Consider the following 16,313-nt stretch of genomic DNA (forward strand, 5'->3'; position numbering starts at 1 on the left):
ATCTCAAAATGTTTCTGGAGATTGGGTAGCGCTAAGATTTGTGCCTCACTTATTTTTCTTTTCAGCAAAAAGAAGGCTTCTTCTTATTCTTGATTCCACTGGAATCGTTGATTAGCTTTTGTCAGTGAATGTAGAGGTGATGCCAAGATGGAGAAATTCTTGATGAATTTCTGAATATATTGGCAAGCTCCCACAAAACTTCACACCTCTGTTACTGTCTTTGGTCTTGGCCATTCTGTGATCATCTTGATTTTATTAGGATCAATCTGCAAGTTGCCATTTCCTACCACGAACCCAAGATACACCAGTGTGGTCTTCCCGAATTCACACTTTTTCTTGTTGAGATGCAACTGATGTTGTCGTAATAGTAGAAATACTTGCCTCACATGCTGAATGTGCTTTTCCCTTGAACGACTGTAGATCAAAATATCGTCAAGGTATACAATAAAAAAACTGCTCAATATAATCCCTCAATACATCGTTCATCAACTGCATAAAGGTTGCAGGAGCATTGCATAAACCAAACGGCATTACCATCCATTCATATAGCCCTTGGCGCGTCTTAAATGTTATTTTCTGGGAATCTACTTTACGAATTCGAACTTGATGATAACCAGACTTCAAATCTAGTTTAATGAATACAGTTGCTGGTTTTAGTTAGTCCAGCAAGTCATCAATCCGAGGAAAGGGGTAACGATTATTGATGGTGATCTTGTTAAGTGCTTGGTAATCGATACACATACGCCATCCTCCATCTTTCTTTGGAACCAAGATAATTGGTGAGCCACATGGTGAACTGCTAGGCTTAATCACACCATTTTCTAGTAACGCATGCACTTGCCGCTTAATCTCCTCATTTTCCAGTACCGAGTTGCGATACATACTGAGGTTTGGTAAGGTTGAGTCAGAGAGGAGCTGAATCTCGTGTTCTACTGCCCTCGTTGGTGGAAATCCGCACATTTCTTCAAATAAATCAGCATATTCATCTAATAAATGCTGAAAATCACCCTTTATTTCCTTGCAAGATAAAGTAACAGATTCAACCTTGGGTATAGAATCTATTGACCTGATCAACATTAGCACGAACGACTAACTTGCATTTAGCAATCTTTTAGCCTGACCAGCTGTTACCAATTCCATTGTTTGCTCAGGAATGTCTCCATGGACGACATATGTCTTTCCATCCTTTCGAAGGTGATACTTCTGAGCTCTTTGATAATAGATTGCATCTCGTTCCCAGATATATGGATTACCGAAGATCACTTGGCAAATATCAAGGGGAACTATCTCACACAACACCTCATCAATGAATTGGCCAGTGATGGCAAATCGCAATTTACATTGCTTCTGGATATTCGTCTCTGCTCCTTTATGAATCCATACCAAGTTATAAGGACAAGGATGAGTCACTGTTTCCAATCCTAGATTCTGCACTAAGCTTGCAGATATCAGATTTTTCTGGCTTCCTGGGTCGAATATAGCTCCAATCATATCTTGTTTAACCTGAATACGCACAACGAATAGTTCTTCTTTAATGTTCGGTGTAGAGGGAGGTCACGAGCCTGTATCCTTCGGCATGGCCATCAAAGACAAACTTGTGTCCGCATTACTTACTTTCCCGAGCTCAACAAGATCTTCAGCAACAGTTAGTGTTGTTGTATGCTTCCCTTTCTCCTCTTTCTTCCATTTCTTAGGGAACAATTCTGGATGTAACTTCCAGCATTCTTTCTTGTCATGACCTGCAATTTTACAGTGCCCACAATACTTTTCAGATTAGGATGTTAGGGAAAAAGAGTCACCCTTTTTTTGATTTTTTAGGACTGAATTTCTTGGTCTGCTTGAAATTTCCTATTTGTGACTTCTTCTCGCCATACGCCTTATTTTTTCTTTCAATAGCCATTGCTGTGGTGCTTGCACTAGATAAATCCTGAATTGGAAACAGACTTAGTTCAGCCCGAATCCGCTCATGTAAACCAGATAGATACTTTGTGCAGGTTGACGGGTCATTCAAGGATACTCCCAAGGTTAGTGCTTGTCGCCTAAACTCAGTGGTGTAGTCTTGTATTGTTTGATCTTTCTTTTGTCGTAGTCGATGCCACTGGTTCCACCGCTCTTCTAAGTACCCCATAGGATAAAATTCCTTTCGTACAGGCGCTTAAATTGACTCCAGATAAGGCCATCAACTTCTCTAGTTTTAGTAATAGCCTTCCACCAAGTTTTTGCATGTCCCGTCATTTTTAACGGTGTGTAGGCGACTTTTTGGGCATTGCTAAACCTCTGAAGAGTGAAATATGTATCAAATTGGTCGAGCCATGAATCTAGTTTCTCTGGATCAACTACTTCGTCGTACACAGGGATTTCAACCTTCGCTCCCACCTTAAAAAATTCTGGAACTAAGGTGGATGTCTGTACCATCACTGCTAGCATCTTCATCATCAACGTCGCCAAGTTCTCGTCTTCTCTGGGTGTCGACCACTTCCCTGGAAGTGGAATCGATATTCTCTCCTTCTCTCAGAGGCATGGCTGCTTGATTTTTTAATCCAATTAAGGACAATAACCATATCAGATGTAAGCTTTGCAAAATAGCTCAGGCAGATTAGAAGATGGAGCCTCGTCGTCACTGGCCATTGCAGGGACTTGTTGCTGCACTGAACATTGATGTACATGAAATTCAGAAAGTTGTTCACATGTTGCTTTGTACCCGGACTTCGTTTGCACCATCCACAGGCATGATCTATTTGCTCTGATACCAAAATATGATCTGCTTAAGTGAGGAGTATTCAATGAACACAATAGTTCTATAGTGTAATCAAAACATCAGGGAAAGAAGAAGAAGAGAAAAAACAATAAAACTCAAACTGAAAGACCTTTTATAGTAGAAATTGAGAGGATTTACATAGCAAAACACATCTCTCTCTCCCTGTGTGTTTTTCAAGCAACTACACGGATCTTTTTATATACTACTTAGGGTCTGATTCTGTTCCTAAAAATCACCAGAACTGTTGCTAAAAATTAGGAGCTTTTTAAAAGTCTGTTACCTAGCTTTTTGGTTGCTAAAGACCTGTTCTACCACCAGATTTATTTTCACCAAAATCTGAACAACTAACAGTAAAAAATACAGCAACTAACATTTAAAAAAAACAGAACATGAACACTAGATCATCCTTAATCATACTGAGTAACAGTCATACTACCCTGCTAAAGATGCTCAAACTACCTATGATAATCCTCTCTCATAGTGACAAGAATGAAGTACTCTAGAAATAATTGTGAAAATTGATTCCAGGTAAGCGCAGGCGAACCAGCTGGTCTAGTTATCATATAATCTCTTCACCATCTCTTAGCGGAACCAGTCATCTGAAACACTGCAAAGTCGACCCCATTGGTCTCAACTATACTCATGTTCCACAACACCTCGTGGCAGCGGTCTAGATAATCATGTGGGTCCTCAAAAGGTGCACCACTGAAATGAATAGGGAAGAGCTTGGTAAACCTATCCAAACTCATCAAGGCCTCAGAAGACATAGCGGTCCTATCACCGGCATATGCCACAACAACCGGCTGAACCACCTCAACTGGCAGGGCTGTTGGAGTCTGATACAAGGGATCTGCCTACTCCGAGGTGTGAGTAGCGGGGGTCTGTGCTCCTCCCCCAACCCGAGAGATAGCTGGTGCCACCGGGAACGAACCGGTCTGGGCCACATCTCCATAAGGCCCACCAAGCAGACTAGAGCATCCTGAAGCACTGGAGTGGCTATGAACCCCTCCGGGACCTGAGTTGGTCCAACGGGCACGATCTGAGGACCTCCTCCTCATGATCAATCGGAGGCTCCACTGCGGGTGCTGCTGCTCGAGCTCTGGGATGAGCTCTGTCTCTGGCTTGACCTCGGCCCCGACCTCTGCCCCTGGTAGTAGCTGTCACAAGGGGATCCGGTTCCTGCCCGGCTGTAGATGTTATGCATGTTCTCGCCATCTGTGAGAGAACAAGAATAGAATTGTTCAATCATCAATTATAGAATAAAATCACACAATAGAGAAGGAAAGAAGTGATTTTTTTTTCCTAAACTCCATAGCCTCTAGAAGATAAGTACAGTCGTCTCCGTACCGATCTTCCAGACTCTACTAAGCTTGCTCGTGACTCGTGAGACCTAGGCAATCTAGTGCTCTGATACTAACTTGTCACGATCCGAAATTCCCACCCTCGGAACCGGAATGTTAGTCATTTTTAACAATTCAATTTAAATGAAAACCAATAAACTGAATAAAATGAAATAAAGTGTTTAAACCAAAATAACGGCGATATTCAAATACAATCCCAGAACTGGTGTCACAAGTACACGAGCTATTAGAATACTACAAATAATAGTCTAAAATGAAATAAATAGTTGGAATGATGTAGAAGGGGACTTCAGGGCTGCAAACGTTGTGCATTTGTACCCCAAGTCTCCATCAAGCTCTGGATCCGAGCAATCTACTGAACGCCGCTAGGACCGAATCCAAAATCTGTACAAGTGCAGATTATAGTATGAGTACAACCGACCTCATGTACTCTATAAGTACTAAGCCTTACCTTGACGAAGTAGTGACGAAGCTAAGGCGGGTCACTTACAATAACGTGTACGTAATATAATAATAATAAAAGAAAATGATGGCAAAGCAATTAACTAATGAAAACAAACTCAATCCTCGTAATCAGTGAATTCAGAAATATCAGTCCTCTGAATCTCATATAAAAAAATACTGAAAGCTAACCCAATACAAAAATGAGTACAACACATACAATCCGTTGCGGCGCGCAACCCGATCCCACCGTACAAACACAATCCTCCCTTATTTCACCGGATTAATACCCAGAATCACATATAAAATACGTTGCGGCGCGCAACCTCATCCCACTATATAATTAGAATCAATATCATAATCATCCCGTATTTCACCATATCAATATCAAAATCACATATAAAATCTGTTGTGCCGCGCAACCCCGATCCCACCATATCAATTTCAAATTCTCCCTTATTCCACCATATCACAACCGTATCGGCATGCAACCCGATCCATAAACAAATTCAATAAATATAATCAATCCAACAACTCAATTCACAAGAATCGCTGCGATTAAAGAATATGAAAGCAAAGTAATAAAGGAACCCCGTACCAAATCAAGAAATGCTACAATTAATACAAAGCAACAAGACAACCCAAATATATGATAGTTAAAGTGTACAAGTAAGACAATTAAGGCAAGTAAAAATTAATCATGGAATCATGGAAGAAACAAATATTTCAATACAAGAGTAAATAAATGACAAGTAAAAAGTTACGGTATAGAAAGCAATTAAAGCATTTACAGTTAAAATATGGAATAAGATAATTAATGAAATACGGAAAAGCATGAAAACAATTATTTTGATAGCGTATATACCCCCGTCACCTCGCATATATATCGTTACACATGTAATTCATATAACATATAGTTCAAGGGTTCCTAATTCCCTCAAATCAAGGTTAGACCTAACACTTATCTCGCTCCACAATCAAATCAAAGCTCAACCAGGATTTTTCCTCTAAAATCCTCCTCCAAACCAATCAAATCTAACCAAAATTGACTTAATAACATCAAACAGTGTTAGGAAAATCAATTACAATATATAAAGCTAAAATATTTACACTTTTCTCAAAAAGTCAACCCCGGGGCCGCTTGATCAAAATCCAAAATTCTGACCACAATCCAATTACCCATTTACCCCCGAGCCCGATTATGTGATTACTTTCGAAATCATACCTCAATTTGAGGACTAAATCTCAATTTTACAAAACTCCCCCAATTCTACCCAAATCCCTAATTTCTACCATGAAAGGGCATAAATTAAGGTTAGGAATCAATGAGTGTTGATGAAAATGGAAGAAAACGAGGTAAGTATACTAACCTATGAAGTGGGGATGAAATTTCTCTTTAAAATTGCCTCTAGGCCGAGCTCTAATGTGAAGATGGTGAAAAATGAAGAAAGTCCCATCTTTGGAACATTTAAGTCAATGGGCGTCAGGCCTTCTTCGTGTTCGCGAAAGACCTGACGCGATCGCGAAGTACAGCGGCCTAAGTGGCCTTCGCATTCGCGATAGCTCTTCCCCCCCTGGCCATCGCGTTCGTGACCCTCTGATCGCGTTTGCGTAGAACAAGCAGTTGATCCCCCCTTCCAAGCCCATACCCATCGCGTTCGTGAATAGTGATCACATTATTGCTTCGCGTTCGCGACCTTAGCCTCGCGTTTGCATAGAGAAAATTCCACCCCAGCCCAGGTTACTCTTCAGGTCTGTTTACACAAAACGTTGACCGTAGTAAACTCAAACGAGCTTTTAAGGCAAAATTTCTCATTTTCTTAAATTTTTCCCATAAAACTTTCTGAAAAAAGACACGGACTGCACACGTAAATCGACAAAGTCTAAACGGAGCTATTCGAGATCTCGAAATACAGAAATGAAGGCTAAGACTCAAAGTGACCTATCGAGTCATCACAAACATTGTATTAGTAAGGTGGTTGAAATTTGTTTTGTATTACTAAATAAAGACTACTAGTAAAGAAGGCTGAATTCTCTTATAAAATGTAAATTTGATCTAATATTTAGATTACAATTTCATTATAAAGTCCTCGAAAATACTTATCGCATAGGTTAACTTTTGAGCCGAAGTTTACGCTCATGATATTTTTTTTAATATTGTATCATAGCAAAGTGTTTGTAATGTGCTTTACACTCTAGAAGACATAATTAATAAATGAAGATTACTTGTAAAAAAGTTAAATTTTCTTATTAGATGTGAATTTGATCTAATATTAAGATTATAATTTTATTATATAGTCCTCGAAAATACTTATCTCATAAGTTAACTTTTGAGTCTGAATAACGATCATAATAAAATATTTTTACATTATATCAGAGCAAAGTGATTGAAATGTGCTTTGCATAACTCTTGTTAGCCCTTTTCTGTAAAATCTTATTTCAACCACCGTTAAATCAAAAATCAATAGAAAAAATATAAGAAGTGAAAAAATTAGATAACAAAAGTGGAGTTCCATCCGTTTTCGACAAATATTAAGAGCACAAAAAAATAACTACTTTAAGTAATTTCTCGAATCCATTATCTTTTTCAACTTGCTTGCAATATCTCCTTTAGCATTATTTTTGTTTTGAATTATATGCTTCATAAATTTCAAGTAAAAGTATTTTGAAAAATAATGTGTTTGGTATGACAAAAAAGTATCTATGAATTTTTTTTCTCTAAGCATAATTAATAAATGAAGAATATTTAAAAAAATATGATTTAGTTGGAGTAATTAACATTAGTGAAGATGAGTAATATAAAACAAAAAAAGAACATGTCTTAATGTGTCATAGTTTATACATTACCATATAAGTTGTAAGTATGAAATAACAAGTCTGAGATGACAACCAAATAACTTCGAAATACAGTATTGACTATAAAATTACTTTTTTCTTCTAATCCCTATCATTTCACCTACTTTCTATCCACCTCTCTCAGATCATAGGCGCAATACACTTTTTCGTAGCATCACAATAAGTGTAATATGCAAAATAATAAAGTAAAGATCCGCCAAGCACACAAAAGCAGTCGAAGCCAGTTTCCAGTAGTATTTTTTGAGTTTTATAATATTCTCTGAATTAACAAACTTTTAGGATCGGGTTATCACGTCATTAGCGGATAATATCGGGTCTAAGTCCTCTCCCACTGTAACATGTCCATTTTCTCTTGGTTCTTTTTGCAGTGTCTCTAACTCCAAAGTTGATTTTGCCCTTGCTACTATAGCTCTTTTCCTAATGTCCAAATTACTTTTGCAAGACTTCATTCTGCTGAATTTGATGTGCGTTACCAAAAGGCAATGCCAAATTCCAAAGTAAAGGCACCAATGATCAGCCAGGTGAATACTTTAATATCGAAAATTTGAGCACTACGTTTTGAAAAATTAACACTCCTCTAAAAAATAGGAGCACAAAAGTGATTTGGCCTACGAATGAGTTGAAAATCTCGTCTGCACGCTTCTCCATGTCCATAATATAAAGATATAGTTGGATCGGTGTTCCACAGTGATCAAGGCATCAACATTGGTTGTCAAAGCCTTAGGAAGATCCGGAGAATCACCAGCACCGACAACAACTAGTAAAGGATGAAGATTTCTCTTATTAGATGTGAATTTGATCTAATATTTAGATTATAAATTCATTATATAATTTTTGGAAATGCGTATATCATAAGTTAACTTTTGAGAATGAGTTACAATCATAATTTATTTTAATATTATATCAGAGAAAAATGGCTAAAATGTACTTTACACTCTAGAAAGCATAATTAATAAATGAATAATATTAATAAGAAAATAGTGCATTATCTCATTTCTAGTAACTAAATTATAGTCTCATTATATGGTTTTGAGAGATATTCACCTCATAACCCAACTTTTAGATTGAGTTACGACTATGATGTATTTTTTAATATGGTATCAGAGCAAGGTGACTAAAATATATTTTGCACTTTAGAACGCATAATTAATAAATATTACTAGTAAGCAAAAGCAAATCCTCATCTTAAATGTTAGTGTTTCTAATTTGTTAAGTATAACAAGTTAAATAATAAGGCTTCTTAAATAAATTAATATCATAATTTTATATCTCTTATTTAATTCGATATGTAGGCCGTAGTTTCACTGTTATATGGTCTTGGAAGAATTTTACCTCGTGCATTAACTTTGGAGTTGTGTTAAACTTAAGATTCATTTTCTAACATGTTATCCAAGTTAAAGCTAAGACAGCTTTACATCGAACTTCAACCTAATTATTGTAGTAAAAAATTTTGTCAGGTAAATTTGAGAGAGACAAAAATTCGGGGGTTTATCAAATTCCATCAAATTACTATAATTTCTTTATTAATCATGGTTAAGTAATATAAATTTATATGAAAACACATATTACATATTTAGTGGTGTAATGTAAACATTCGATGCGAGTAATTTTTACCAAAAATATCTACCATGGAGATGGTTATTCAAGAGAGAGTTTTTATTTATTTGCCTTAATTTTCACACCATGTTTGAAATGTTCCTTTTCTTGGAAGGAAGCAACGCATTTGGCTTTTCTTTGTCACTTGGCAACATTCATTATGTAAACTTTCGTAGTTAAAACATTCCGTTCACGAGATAAACGCACAAGTTTGATTAGCTATCACTTGTGCAGATTAAACCTCTTTAAAAATAAAATTTGTGAAGTATTTTTTTAATATTTTTAATTTACACTTTCTTTTTATATTCTTTTTGGAATGTGCTCATCTCCACTAATGATGCAAATCAATTAATTGAATCATGTTAAATTTTTGTGTCTTCTTAGTATATATATTTTCTTTGTTAGTTTATCAATATTTAAAATTTGCTTTATTAGCTTTCATAATATTCCGTTTTTTTAGTTTCACATGACCCATCACTATTCTTAGTTTAATAAATATTGGGGGCCGATATTATATTCTATATACTACATATGTTCAGCCTTAAACGTGGATCACACGCAGTATAAACCTCGCATGCAGGAGAAGACATCATTGTTTTCATTTCCTCGTCAAAATTGAAAAACAAATATCTGTTTAAATATAATTCTCCAACTTCAGTAATTACAACAATATTTTGTTCATGAGAAATACCAAAAGAATATCATATCATACAACCAAACTATTTTTATATTGAACACAAATCATCTCATGTTGTATTCTAATACTTAATGTTTTCTACCCATTTTTATTCTATTGTAACATTTACACCTACTAATAACCAATACCCTATTAAAAATTCTATGTACTTAATTACACAAAAGAAACATTGAAAATCAATTCATTTGGGGACATTTTGGAGAGACAGCTGAAATGTTGACAAAATTGACATGATTGCAAACAGCTTTTGAAGTTTCACCATTTTCCCCAACCAAGTTTACATTCTGCAATAAAATTCCTTGACATGGAAAGTTTTTGCTGCAATCAAAATTTATAGCTTCATTCGTCGCGCTTGTGCCTTTGATGTTTAGATAAATCACATTTTTCACTTGAACTGCTGAATCCTATAATGAATAATCAATAAAAGATAATTAATAATTAATACTATCAATTAACTTTATCTCCAATCTAATAGTGTTTTGTTGTAAACTACAAATTCAGATTCGGGTGATTTTGACCATTTAAAGGTTCTTGTGGGGAACTTTTGGATTTTTAGAAAGTTGAGGGTAGAAATTGGTTTTGGTATAGTTGGATATTGGAAAATCAAACGGGCGTAGCAAATTATATTGATAGTGTAAAAATTTATTATAATGTTAGTATATATTACTTGATTTATTTTTTCCAGTTTAACTTCTATATATTGGCATAAGTAGTAAAATACTCTGATAGTGCAAACAAATTTGAACGGTTAATTTATATAAGTTAAATCCCATTTTATTTATTTAGAAGAATTAACCTAAATAGCCGTCTACCTAACCGCTTAAACTAAAAATAGCCGACGATTGTATAATATATATGTGTAAATCATGTATACTATATGTATACATATGTATAATCTATGTATACCGACTAAAAAAAGTAAACAGTGAATCTAACCGGCTCTTTGCGTAAAGATCCCTATTATTTACCTGTTCTTTGCATGGAGAATCTTGATCACAATAGTTTTGGTCTATAATAATGGGGGTTTTAACACCATTCATCACCACATTTTGAAATTTGATGTTATTTGCACTTCCAGATCCTCCCTGCATTCATAAATCAATTATATATAAACCAGCGTCGTCTTTGTTAGGGAGTATTTTTTACCCTCCTATATGAAACTTTCCTACGCGAATTCGGATATAATTGAGTTCCAATGCATATACCGACATCGGTTGGGAAACAAAAAAAAATGTCTAACCAACTCATGCACATAGATAAGCAAAGTATTTTCTTAAAGAATGTTAAAATATGTACTGGTAAAAAAGGTTAATTAATTTACCTGCCAAGTCTTGATCCTAAGTCCATTTGTAGTTCCAGTAAGCTTAGCTCCATACACAAAAATATTAGACACATGAGCTTCTGAATTTCCATCTCCCAAGCTTCCAATACTAAGCTCACCAACAAGGAAAAAGAAAAATAAACCAGCAAATTACACAATTAGATTGTAAAATTTCCAAAATAATCTGAATAATTAAGAAAAAAAGGTTGGTGATTGTACTATTGAACTTTAAGTTTATTTTCAGTACCTTATTCCATGACCTGGTCCACAAGTAATGTCTTTGGCTTGAACATTTCGGGATCCACTCTCAATTGAGATGCAATCATCACCTGTCCACCAAATTAATTTCCAAAATTAGTCACAAAAAAAAAAAGGCACACCACAATTATTTTATTTGTTTTTGTGGTGGAAAATTGGGTATTTCGGCGTTGTGGGTCCTGAGTTAAAAAAATAAGTTCTAAAAGTATATCTGACTCTATATATTATTAGGCTCAATCGTTTACCATGATCATGACAAAAGTTATAGCTGATGGAAAGGGCACAACTATATTTATTAACAAAGCCCACCAGCAAGCGCTATGTTCGATCATGATTCTGACTAGAGCTCGCCACCGAGGCCACCCAGCCGCCTCGTGGGCCTTGCCATAGGCAGGATGTTGGCGTTACCCAAAATCCCCCTCCCAACACGCGCCTCATGCAGCATGTTGCTCTTGGGAATCGAACCCATGACTCATGAATCATTCTTGGATCTGCCATTGTGTCTCTAGTGTGTTTTTCGTTTTGGATTTAACTTACGTCCACTGACAATGTACAACTTTTTATACCATCAATTTAGTTTGATTTGTTATAATATGTTACCCGTCTTGTTTTTCAGGCTAGCACCACTTTATTATGGACTACATGCTGTCTATATATATTGACTAGACTTTTTTAAAATGTTGCAGCGTCCGTGTCAGATCTTTCAAAAATGCACTATTTTTGGAGAATCCGACACGCACCCGTCAACCTAATAATAAATCAAGATATATACCTGTGCCAATGGAACAACTAGAAATTGTGATGTTTTTGGTGTTTGTTATATGGATACCATCAGTGTTAGGGCTATTTTCTGGAGCACTCACAACCAGTTTTGTAACTTCAACTCCAGAGCATCTCTCAAATGAGACATGCATTTGTTGTGCATTTTCTATCTTAAGTTCCCTCACTTTCAAGTTGTTGCAGTTGTAGAATGTTAGGGCCTGCGACAGAAGAAAAATTATTCTAAAAAAATCATAATTTAATTTACACAAAATAATCGGCCGGAGTTATTTTTTACTTTTCCTACCTAGTATACATATACAGATTATACATTGATCATAGACAATTTTATGCATATATTATACATTAATTATATATCACCTGACTATTTTGTTTAAGACCATAGTGGCTAGATTGTTCACATTTATAAGAGAAAGTAAGCTATATGCAGGGTAATGAATTATTTTATTTTATTTTATTTATTTCATACTCATTGTTCGTTTATTTATTTTATTTTATTTACTTATAATTTTAATCCTACTTAATTTATCGTGACCAGCAAAATATGGTCTATAAAGCTGGTAACATATAGTATAATTTTTACCAGGACATTTTCTACAAAACCTTCTGTTTGATTAGTGTGCTTGGTATGGCAGAAAATGTTTTCAGAAATTGTTTTTTTTTTTTTGCAAATAATTATTTATTTTGCTTGATTGTCAAAAACTCTCTTGAATTTTAATCAATTAAAGAGAGACTGGTAATATTAACTCTATTATCATTAATCATTATGTTCTTTGACAAAAAAATAAATAAATAAAAATTGAATGAACGTACCGTGGGTGCATGCTTGCACGGCTGCAAGATTTTAAGTAAGAAGAAAAAGAAAACAAAATTAGTTATATCATCAAAACATGATGTCTGACAAAAAAAAAAATAGAATAATAAAATAGTTTAAGTTGTATATATATATTGATAATATAAAAATTGCTTACACTGACGGTGCGTATAAAAATTAAACTCATAGTGAAGGATATTTAAGCATTTGAAAAATATGTTAAGCAAAATAAAATACCAATTTTTTATTAATTTTGCAAGAATTTTGCCACCAAATTTTCCCATTGCCGTTGATAACTCCTTCTCCTTCAACAACCAAGTTTCGAACATTATTAAATTGAAGCCAGTGCCTGCTATCTTTGCTGTAATCCGAAGTCTTATCAGATGCTAATAGAGTTCCAGAAATCTGCATAATATTTCAAAAAAAAATATTGAAGGAAAATTTGCACGCCGCAACATATATATATATATATATATATATATATATATATATATATATAACTAGGGGCAGATGTAGTGTGTTATTGACGGGTTCAGTTGGATCCATAATGTTTTGTGCGGAATAAAAATTTATATGTAAAAACTTATTAAAATTGCAAAAATATAGATATGAACATATAACTTTATAAATATAATGAGTTCAATGCTTAAAACTTTAAAAGTTGAAACCATAAGGTTTAAATCCTGGATCCGCCTCTGTTAATATAATCATATCTCCTGTTAAATATTGGGTTCGGCTAAATCCACCTAATAAGCTAACATATGTCGCTGCATATAGCTAGAGAATATTATTTTATTTTCCTATATAGAAGGATTTAAGTTATGTAAATTAACCATGCTAAAAACTTTTACCACTAGCAATAAATTTAATCGGTTATATAAAAAAAGGTTATTGCTTTATTTTTCGGGCTAACATATTTTGCTTGAAACTATATACTATATTTTATCAGTATACAAAACTTAAACTCCAATACTAGTAGCTCAGTCTAACCTGCATTGAAATGAAAGATTTGCATGGACCAGAAAATTTGATCTGTTTGAGAAGATATTTCTTGTTTTGAGGTACCACAAAATTCACTGCAGCTGAAGACAAACAAACCACTTTCCATGCTTTTTGAAATGCCTGAAATATCAATTTAATACGTTAAGAACAAAAGAGAAAAAAAAAACTGAATAGTTGATGGTGCTAATACATATATATATCGTAGAAGCAACCCCAATCTCTACCCCTTTTTCATCTACATATTCACCATAACAAGCTTCGACGCTTATTCGGTGTTCGGTATTTGTATTAAGTTCCGACTAAATAGAATTATTGTCGCATATGGTTTATTAGACGTAAAAATGCTCCCTACCACGATTTTTTTCATTCTTAGGGCTCGCCCTACTAGGATTTTTCCATTCTTAGGACTAGGCCTACCAGGATTTTTCCATTCTTAGGGCTCGGCCTACCAAGATTTCTTCATTCTTAGGACCCGAACACCAGATCTTTGATTGAGGATGGAGAATTCTATCGGACTACAAACCTTGATGGTTCAAGAAAGAATCCCTCTACCAAGAAGGAAATATTTAACTTATATATACTCACAACGTAAAAACCATCATCGATGAATTTTTATATGTTGTAATAGGTTGCTTGCTCTATTTTTCAAATAACTAGCTAGTTCCACTTATTATGGACAATTACTTTTAATTCAGGTGATCTGACAGTTTAAAAATTCTTTTACACTTTCATTATATAAAAGTTAAACTCATTAGATAAAATATCTCTCCACGACCCTTTTATCTAATACTTTAGGAGTCACTCTTTTCATATTCATCACTATTCCAAAAATAATACTGAAACTTCTTATGTTACGTTTAATGATATGCTTTTACACCATAGAAATATTATAACAAATTTAAGATTACAATTTTTAAGAGTTTGTCTTTTTTTTCTTAACTTTCGAGTTCAATCAAATACCGTCATATGAAATGAAACAAAGGGAGTATACTTATAACTGTTTGAAAGAGTGATTTTTAAAGAAAGATGAAATTTCTTTTGTGGAATTCTAAGAACTTACATTCGTATCATCTGTATTTCCATCACCTTTAGCTCCAAAGCTATCCACATTGATTGTTGTAACCTCAACTGCTTCATCTTTCTCCAAATTCTTGAATCTATTAAATCTACTAATTTGATCATCAAAATTGTTGTTGTTTTCAAGATCAATGGTGTTGAAATAATTAGAAGGATAAGCTTGAAAATCATAACCAAATTCCCTTTCAAGATTCATGTTATGATCTTGAGCTTCTCTTAATATTTCTTCACTTTGGAATTTAATACTGCTACAAGATGAAAATGATATAATAAGCATAAAAATGGTGAATAATACGAAGAGATTCCTTAGATGGGCCATATTGGTTTTTTTTTTTTTTTTTTTTTTTTTTTTGTGAAAGAAAGGACAAAAAGAGTAATTATGGAGGAAAGTATGGGGGGATAAATTATTAGTTAGAGAAAAAAGAGGGTACGGAAATAATTGATATGACAAACTGAGGTGGGGGAGTTTGTCTATTTATAGAATTTAGGGGATTTGTTGGATCCTTTTCATTATGGAGATAACTTATGGTATGGTTTTTTTTATGTGAGAGAGAGAGGTTTAGACGAAAGTATTTCTTGGACAATTTGCTGACTTCGTACCTCCATACTTCCTTAGGAAACAAGATCTGCAATAAAAATGAATTATTTTTAGTTTAAATACTATATTATATCACAGCTCAATCCAATGACACGTATTGTTCGATTTGACGCAATAGACATCACGTGTGTATCCATTGCAGGGGTGAATCTATATTGTCTTAAGGGTGGCCAATTGACCACCCTTCGTCGAAAAATTACACCGTATATATAGGTAAAAAAATTATATTTTAGAGGATATAACACATATTGAATATCCTTTTTCGGAAAATTATTTTTACAGCTTCTTTCAAGTTTGAATACCCTTGAAACAATTCCTAGCTTCGCCACTGATTCTATTTGGCTATACACCATTATCGATCGAGCCCAAAAGGGTGTATACAATGGTGAAGTTATTTTATGCCTTATAAAGATATTCACTTTTCTCTTCCATTTCGACGTGGGGATTCGTCTACGGCATCATATGCGTCGACTTACCAGCCTAGAAGCCTTTCAATCCTTCTTTTTACCCGTCTTTGTCGGTCCGTTGTCCGTCATGAACGTCACATATTATCACCCAAATAAATTTGGCGCCTTGGATGGAATCCTTTTGTCTTAACCAAAGATTTTAGATTTGAGTGTAGTAAATAAAATTATATTAATTTTTTGATAAAATTATTTTCCTATGGACCATCGCTTTGCATGAATCTGAATTAATCGAATCATCCTCTTAACGTTATAGTCATTGCTAGTGCCATATTATTATTACTTCCTCC

General features: G+C 34.5%; 1 protein-coding gene across 1 annotated transcript; it reads right to left on the reverse strand.

Moving 5' to 3' along the window:
• Window positions 1–9,628: 9,628 nt before the first annotated feature.
• Window positions 9,629–15,307, reverse strand: LOC142177610 (polygalacturonase-like). Its single transcript, XM_075246827.1, has 9 exons — window positions 14,945–15,307; window positions 13,873–14,004; window positions 13,120–13,287; window positions 12,882–12,902; window positions 12,061–12,268; window positions 11,278–11,359; window positions 11,031–11,139; window positions 10,678–10,794; window positions 9,629–10,113 (listed from the first exon to the last, which is right to left on the reverse strand). The coding sequence occupies exons 1-9, from the start codon at window positions 15,278–15,280 to the stop codon at window positions 9,886–9,888; spliced, it is 1,401 nt and encodes a 466-aa protein (XP_075102928.1). The 5' UTR covers window positions 15,281–15,307; the 3' UTR covers window positions 9,629–9,885.
• Between the last annotated feature and the right edge of the window lie 1,006 nt (window positions 15,308–16,313).

This window comes from Nicotiana tabacum, chromosome 23, assembly GCF_000715075.1.
Source record: "Nicotiana tabacum cultivar K326 chromosome 23, ASM71507v2, whole genome shotgun sequence".
NCBI classification, from domain to species: Eukaryota; Viridiplantae; Streptophyta; class Magnoliopsida; order Solanales; family Solanaceae; genus Nicotiana; species Nicotiana tabacum.